General features: G+C 33.6%; 2 protein-coding genes across 3 annotated transcripts; one reads left to right on the top strand and one right to left on the bottom strand.

Moving 5' to 3' along the window:
* On the top strand, positions 1-4,655 carry LOC110722761. Of its 2 annotated transcripts, none has more exons than XM_021902055.1 (6): positions 1-371; positions 459-677; positions 781-860; positions 1,889-1,964; positions 3,864-3,986; positions 4,148-4,655. In XM_021902055.1, the coding sequence occupies exons 1-6, from the start codon at positions 258-260 to the stop codon at positions 4,292-4,294; spliced, it is 759 nt and encodes a 252-aa protein (XP_021757747.1). In that variant the 5' UTR covers positions 1-257; the 3' UTR covers positions 4,295-4,655. The 2 variants fall into 2 exon arrangements, with proteins under 2 accessions (XP_021757747.1, XP_021757746.1); XM_021902054.1 differs by having other exon boundaries at positions 17-371; positions 456-677.
* A 246-nt stretch (positions 4,656-4,901) lies between these two features.
* Positions 4,902-6,548, bottom strand: LOC110722760. The gene is made up of 3 exons (XM_021902053.1): positions 5,868-6,548; positions 5,355-5,682; positions 4,902-5,269 (listed from the first exon to the last, which is right to left on the bottom strand). Exons 1-3 carry the CDS (start codon positions 6,291-6,293, stop codon positions 5,088-5,090), a joined length of 936 nt encoding a protein of 311 aa, XP_021757745.1. The 5' UTR covers positions 6,294-6,548; the 3' UTR covers positions 4,902-5,087.
* Positions 6,549-7,710: the final 1,162 nt, after the last annotated feature.

Genomic DNA, 7,710 nt, shown 5'->3' with positions numbered 1-7,710 from the left:
TTGATTTTAATATATTCAAGTCGCTTAATCAATATCTTACTGGACTATATTTCTTATAATTCATTGGTAATGAGAAATGTTAAGTCAAATATATCACCTAATTGTCCGCTATATAGCGGAAATTATTTTGTTTTCCAAAAAAGAAAAAAAAAATATTAAAAAAACTCAAAGTAATCAATTTCTCCGGCAACCGTCGAAAATGAAATATGGATTCAGAACCCTCTTGACCATCCTAGGCAGCTCCAAACTCCAAACAAATGGTCCCTCTCATCCTCACACTCTCTCCTCCTCCTTCAGTTTCTCTCTCCTCTTCCTTTCTTCCTCCTTCCTCTCTTCCTAAACTCAACAATGGCGGACTTTTGCTCACTCAGGTATTTATCTCTTCATTCTCCATTAACACTTTTTACAGAAATATCACCAACTTTTGAAAATCGATTTTCTGAATTTTCTTCCAGAAGAAGCAGTTGTTGAAGCTGAGAAGAAGCGGAATGTGTAGGGCTGAACTTCAGCAAGATGCGCCTTTTGCAATTGCTATCGGCGCGTGTGTGTTGAATTCATTGCTATTTTCTGACACCGCCGTTTCTTCGCCGGAGGATGAAGACGCCGCCGTCAGCTCCACCGATGCTAGGTTTACTGTTATGACTATCATTGGTTTCATCCCTTACTTCAATTGGTTGGTAAGCTCTTTTTTTCTTTAATTTTTTTGTGTAATTTTCTGCCAATTTTGGGAGCTTTATAGTTCATTTTAATGGCTGATAATGTGAAATTGAATGTTGATAGAGTTGGATTTTTGCGTTGATGGATACGGGAAAGCGGCGCTATGCTGTTTATGCACTTGTATATTTAGCCCCTTACTTCAGGTTTGTTTCCTCAATTGATTTTGAATTAGTGCAGCTCGTTCGCTTTTAAGTTGCTTGTTCCGAATTTAGTTGTCATATTACTAGTTCATATTTTGGATAACACTATTTATCAACATTATGGATGGATGGAATAATAGAAGTATTTGATATTTCATGTTTGGCTTGGCTTTTCGAAATCATTTTCCCAACATTTTTATGAGCTTATTGTGTTATTGCTAAATTAACTTTGTAAGAAATGGTTTTTTCATCATAGTTTTCTAGTTTACTAATGAGTAGTAGTAGCAATGGTGTTAAACTATGTTAGTTGGCCAGTTAACTTAGAATCTCATTAAGAGTGATACACCCGGTTATAACTATGTTCTCCAAGGTTACACTAGCCTCTCTGAAATTTTGCTCTGAAAACAATAGGCTAAAAGAATTATGTGGTGCAATTTTCTTAAACCGACCTCTTGCTCCATGAATGAGTTGAGGTTATATTGGCTTATTTTCATCAAGGTCAAGTGATGAAAAATTGTGAATGTTCTAATCTGATGATTACTTCAGGGTTTGTAGCCGATGTAAATATGTACTTTGTATTAAATGGGAATAGTGTCTCACAAGTGTCCAGAATTTGTGCTACAGAACCTATGTGCTCTCATGCTATAAAGTAGACTATCTAGTATCATTGACTAATATAGTACTGATTGTATTCAGCATTTTTTGGTAATTCTGGGATTAATTGTGATTTCTCTCATATAATCAGAGTATCAGACTAATTCCTGAACATGTTTATATACCTAGTAAGTATCTCTGTCAGTCGAGTTGTGATTCTTGTGACTGATTCTAATCTTTTGAAGACCAAATATCACAATATAGTAAATATTGTGGCCATGATTGTTTATGCATTTCCTTATATTCTAGACCTTGACTGTAAATATATGAAAACTGTTAGCTTTGTAGCCTTTGTTGTATTTGATACTTCGTACATTCTTACAATCATAAGGGCATGTGTTCTTATGTACATAAATTTTCTCTTTGCAACTTAACAGGACCAACCTCTCACTATCTCCAGAGGAGAGTTGGCTGCCAATTGCAAGCATTGTTCTCTGTGTTATACATATACAGGTACTAGATGAAGCCCGTGCGATGCACGGTTTGTTTGAATTTTTAAAAATAATTTTTTTATACATATACTAGTTTTGTGCCCGTGCGATGCCCAGGTTGTTTATTGAATTTTAAGATAAATTTTTAAATATGTCAAATTTTAAAACATATCATTGATACAAAATTAGTTGGGAATTGATGTGTTTTTGTGATGATTTAAACTATATAATAGGCATGTAATGACTAATAATAATATTGGTGAAAAACATTTCTTGACCCGTAACCTTAAATAATAAAGTATATTGTTTTAATTGATTAGAATATATTATAAATAATGGATGTGGTGCATTTTGAGCTAATTCCTTCGCTCCAAAAAAATAATATGATACAAAAAATAAATTTATATGATAATTTATGAGTGTTATAATTTTTTTTAATAAATTATAATTTAATTTGTACATTTGAAATATTGTTACTTTATCGAAAATAAAACTCTAAATTAATAATTTTATCCTAAAATTCTATCCAAATTTGATTGAAAATACAATTCTAAATTAACTTTTTTATAACTCTACCCTACGTGGCGCGACACTCGGCAAAAAGTTGGAATGCCAAGTGTCGTTATCTCGTCGTCTGGCTAAAAGTTTAGATTTATATATTAGTTATATGATTTATGTGCTAAAATTTGTTATATATTTAGATAAAATTCCTAATATGAAAAGATAATATTTTATATTTAATTAATTTAAATTGAAAAATCTCATTCGCCAATTTTACTTACGTGGCATTTGAATTATTTAATTATAAAAGATTTTAATAATATCCTATTTAATTGGTTACTACTAAAATTTATAATCCTACATGGCACACTATGAAAATTAGATCCTATGTGGCTCTCTAAAAACTCGGGAAAAAACTCCCCTTTATATGAAGTCCGAGCGATGCACGGTTTGTTTTATTTTTTTTAAATAATGTTTTTTTTTGTATTTATGAGCCTAAAATTTGTTATATATTTAGATAAAATTTCTAATATTAAAAGACAATATATAATATTTAATTAATTTAAACTTAAAAATCTCATTCGCCAATTTTGCTTACATGGCATTTAAATTATTTAATTCTATAAGAAATTAATAATCTCTTATTTTATTGGCTACTACTAAGATTTATAATCCTACATGGCGCGCTAAGAAAGAAATTAATAATCTCTTATTTAATTGGCTACTACTAAGATTTATAATCCTACATGGCGCGGCTCTCTAAAAACTCTGGAAAAAACTCCCCTTTATATTCCTGATATTAAAAGATAATATATAATATTTAATTAATTTAAACTTAAAAATCTCATTCGCCAATTTTGCTTACATGGCATTTGAATTATTTAATTCTAAAAGAAATTAATAATCTCTTATTTAATTGGCTACTACTAAGATTTATAATCCTACATGGCACGCCAAGAAAGAAATTAATAATCTCTTATTTAATTGGCTACTACTAAGATTTATAATCCTACATGGCGCGCTGAGAAAATTAGATCCTACGTGGCTCTCTAAAAACTCGGGAAAAAACTCCCCTTTATATATATATATATTAGATTTTGTGACTGTCAAGTGTAGTTAGTAACAGTTGCTTTCTCCTGTTGACCTATGTCAACAATTCTGGCATATCTGTTTTTATGCTTAAAAAGTTAGAATCCACAATAACATCACCCTTCCACAGCCCTTCCCACTTTTTCCATTTTGCAAAGTTCTGTTTTGTAATTTATATTTTCTGATTTCATTGCTGGTATATTGAGTGGGAACAGGAGTGTGCCCATATTTAGTCACTTACCTTGAGTAAGAATGCTTTGGTTATTGCAGTACTAGCAAGGTTCTAATTTTTAAATTTCTTTACTTAATCGACCAATGTCTCCATTCACAGTTAGAAGCAAGTATCAGAAGTGGTGATCTTGATGGTTTCAACTTCTTTAATAAGGCAGCAAAGAGTCGTGGTTTGGCCAAGAAACATGATCATATTAAGCATCCCGAAGAAATGCAAGAGGAGGTAGCTACTGATATTCTCACTTTCTCCAACCCTGAAGCTCTATTAATGGTGTTTTTTTTTTTTTTTTTTTTTTTTTTTTTTAATTATGTTGGGTGTCTCCAAAGTGTTTCTTATAATTCTTAATGGCTATTCTTACTTCTGAGTTCTGACATTTATTTTAGGCAAGAGGAAAAGGAAACATGAAGTTGCCATTGGGTCAGCAGTCTAGGGATGAGATTAGAAAATGGAGAGTCACTAGAAAGCCTTCCCAAGATATCGAACATGTGGGTGATGATGCTGGTGATCAAGATGATAAAATGCAACACTAAGAAAAAATGGATGATTAGGGATAACACACAAACTTCTTCCATAAATAAATATAAGCAGGTGACCTGAAGACTGTCCAACTGGGTAGGTGCAATCTCATGTACATCAAGACATAAGACTAAGAGAGTAGGTTGCCGATATTGAGTAGTGGTAACAGGCATGTGCTTTTTATGTGCAGGCATTATCGGAGAAATAATGTGGATGCTATTTTCTTGTATATTTAAGTCACATTTCTGTAGGAAAATACGTATTTTCATGAATATGGCTCTAGTTTCTTCCTGTGATAGTTTTCTGCTGTCATATCATTGTATCAATAACATGTTTACTGAAAGATAAATTTGGTCCTTGCTTTCTGGGCTTTGACATGATCTTTTATTATTAACTCTTAACTGTAAATAACAATTTTATTATAGCAGATAGAAGTCAGTCTAAAATATGGCCTAATTGCAGGACCTAAAGATGGATTATGCAGGTGCAAGCACCTTGAATTGCTTCTTGCTGTGCTTGTGGAAAATGATTAGATTCCAAAGCAAAATAATAATTGGCTGCTGTCGAATATTGACAACATCCATCTGCTATCTGGCTTATGTGCAACAACACAAATGCAGATGAATGTGAATTCAAAATTTCTTTTGCCATTCATGATTTCTGCTCCTATAGTACAAGTTTTGATGGTTTGGACATTAATAATCAAATATTCTCAATGCTAAAGAATTTACAGCCTCTGAAAATAATGTGCTGTTGCGGGTGACATGAAGTATAACATTGTCAAGTCATTTGATTTGTTCCTCGGACCTAATCTTTCTTAAGAGGAAATGGACTTACAAACCTGGATTTAAAGCAGAAATCCAAACTAACAGCAGCAAAAGTGAAAATAAACAGATCCTGGAACACAAAGAACGCGCCATCCACAGCATGTGATAGGAAACTTGCCGAGTTGAACTCTAAAGGGGATCCTCCACTCAATGTAGCAAGACCTGGCATAAGAGGAACAAAATTCTGAGAATTCCTTGAATATCTTATCATCCACACTAGTAATTACCAAACATATCAAGTAAGTACCTTTGACTACAGCAAAAGCTCCAGCTGCTCCGGTTTTAAGATGAGAATCATCAATATCTCTTCTCACTGCATACCGGAAAGTGACACCAAACAATGCACAACTAACAAAGGTGACTCCTAATTGAAGCAACAACTGAGGACTGTCTGTCACCCTTGAGAGATAAATTGGGACAGCAGCAAGGGTTCCAACCAAGGCACATACTGCAGCTGCTTTCACTGATTCCAACCTCTCCTCATTTCGGGTGATCTCACCCTTCTCCCCCAAAGCTCGTTCCGCTTCTTCAACCATTGCTTTTGCTTCTAATACCTCCTTCTGACACTCTGCAATCTTAAATCAGTTACACTGTCACAAAAGAGTACAGCAAAATTTCCCAAGCATTACAGTCTCAGAAATGTCAGGTAACTCAGGTTTATAACAGTTATATTCATTCATATTGACAGATTCTTTCCTGATAAAATTTTCAATTAATAAATAATCAAACCAATGTAGCACTAAATATAAAAGAGTGAGACCTCAGCTGCTCGAGTTTCGAGTTGATCAATGTATTTCCTCATTTGTTGAGCTTCAAGCTCTTGCCTTTCAATATCAGCAAGTTCTTTTCTAGCAAGCTGTACTCTTTCAGTAGCCTTATTAAGTTTATCCAACATTTCCTTGTTCTCTTCTTTATCAAGCAATTCTTCAACTCTTTTGTCCACTATATTAGATAAGGCATTCTTCAAGCTGCCGCCGCTGCTGCTACAGTTGCCACCACCATCCTCCTCGTTTCCTGGGGTGGAGCCGCATTTAACCACCGTAATGTTGGACTTAAATGTCGTACTGCCACCGGTAAATTGTCTGCTTAAGCTTATAAAACTCGGATTGTTTCGCCGGAAACTATGCAATGAAGCTTTAGAAAGAGAGAAACTGAGCTTTGGGTGTAGAGCACCTGGCAAAGCCATCCCAGTGATCTTTGATTTTTGACGCCAAATGAGCGGAAACTTATCTTGTGTGGATTGAATGATTGATTAATTGTTTCTCCAATTTGTTTCCGGCGTTTGGGTTTGAAATGAAGATGTGGTGATTGTGGTCTACTTTCTTATCTAAAATAATTGCTACAAATACATAACTTTTTTTTTTTTTTTTTTTTTACAAAATTACATAACCATAAAGAAACCATAAACAGGGCTTGTTTGACATCATTTTTTGTTTTCATTTTCTATTTTTTTTTTAAAACCAAAAATCAAAAACAGGAAACAAGAAAAAGGTGTTCACTTTTTTGTTGTCAGTTTTCAAAATTATCATGATTTTAATAAGTTTAAATAAATTTTGATTTATTATGAGACATATATCATATATTTTTAAAAATCAAAAAACCAAAAAACAGTAAACCACAACAATGTCAAACAAACCCTAAGTTATAAATAAGGGGATTCAACACCCAACCTTTAATGAGAAAGATAGTTACTTAATCATCTAAGTCAATCATAAACTAGGTTATAAATATGAAAATAAACGTATATAATTGATAATCTTAAGATCTAATTAAAGTAGCAACCGGTGCAATGCTCGAGCTACACACTAGTTTTTAAAATAAAAAAGAGGTCAAATTTCAATATTTCATTCCTTGAATTTCACATTTTTACTCCATTAATTTACTTAATTTTACTTCCTTAGTTCAAAATGATATTCTCACTTTTCATTTTGTGGGTTTCAAAATATCTTCCAACTTTTTAATTTCTATTTTAATATTTCACATCTCATCAAATTTTCCTATTAGCTTTTCTGGTATGTGACTTACCTCGTCGTGTGACCTCTTGTAAAATAACAAAGTAACCCTTAAATTATTGATCAAGTAATTCCTGTAACGCTGACCGAATAACCTCCTAACGGACTCCTAACGGAGCAACCCTTGTAATAAATTAACCCTTGAATATTGATCACATAAGTAAAGCTGTCGATTCGGACAAACGGGTCGGGTAAGAGTGGATCGAGTCAACTCGAGTCGAGTCAACTCGAGTCGAGTCAATTCAGATAAATTCAATAACCTATGCGGATCGGGTTTGGGTTGGGTCCTACTTGAGTCAGGTCATGTCGGGTCATACTTCTTATCGAGTTTGGGTCGATTTTTGGTCGGTTAATAACAGGTCGAGTTACATTCAGGTCGGGTGAACAATAAGTTGAGTTTAATTCAGGTTTTCACAGGTCAAAACGGGTTAGGGTAATTCTCGAGTTTGAGTCGGTTCAATTCAAGTCAATAATTTGCGGGTTAAAATTAGGTCGGGTCATTCTCGGGTTTGAGTCGGGTTTGGTTCAAGTCAATAATTTGCGGGTTATAATCAAGTCGGGTCATTCTCGGGTTCAAGTCGGGTTCGATTC

This window comes from Chenopodium quinoa, unplaced genomic scaffold (assembly GCF_001683475.1).
Source record: "Chenopodium quinoa cultivar QQ74 unplaced genomic scaffold, ASM168347v1, whole genome shotgun sequence".
Classification (NCBI taxonomy): domain Eukaryota; kingdom Viridiplantae; phylum Streptophyta; class Magnoliopsida; order Caryophyllales; family Amaranthaceae; genus Chenopodium; species Chenopodium quinoa.
The sequence above is the reverse complement of the archived record's forward strand: the minus strand, read 5'-3'. Positions and strand labels throughout refer to the sequence as shown.

Coding starts and splice junctions, on each gene's coding strand:
- LOC110722761 (XM_021902054.1), top strand. CDS start 258: ATGGTCCCTCTCATCCTCACACTCTCTCCTCCTCCTTCAGTTTCTCTC. Junction 678..780: donor TCCCTTACTTCAATTGGTTG/GTAAGCTCTTTT, acceptor GAATGTTGATAG/AGTTGGATTTTTGCGTTGAT. Junction 1,965..3,863: donor TCTGTGTTATACATATACAG/GTACTAGATGAA, acceptor CTCCATTCACAG/TTAGAAGCAAGTATCAGAAG.
- LOC110722760 (XM_021902053.1), bottom strand. CDS start 6,293: ATGGCTTTGCCAGGTGCTCTACACCCAAAGCTCAGTTTCTCTCTTTCT. Junction 5,683..5,867: donor TCGAAACTCGAGCAGCTGAG/GTCTCACTCTTT, acceptor AACTGATTTAAG/ATTGCAGAGTGTCAGAAGGA. Junction 5,270..5,354: donor AGCTTTTGCTGTAGTCAAAG/GTACTTACTTGA, acceptor CTCTTATGCCAG/GTCTTGCTACATTGAGTGGA.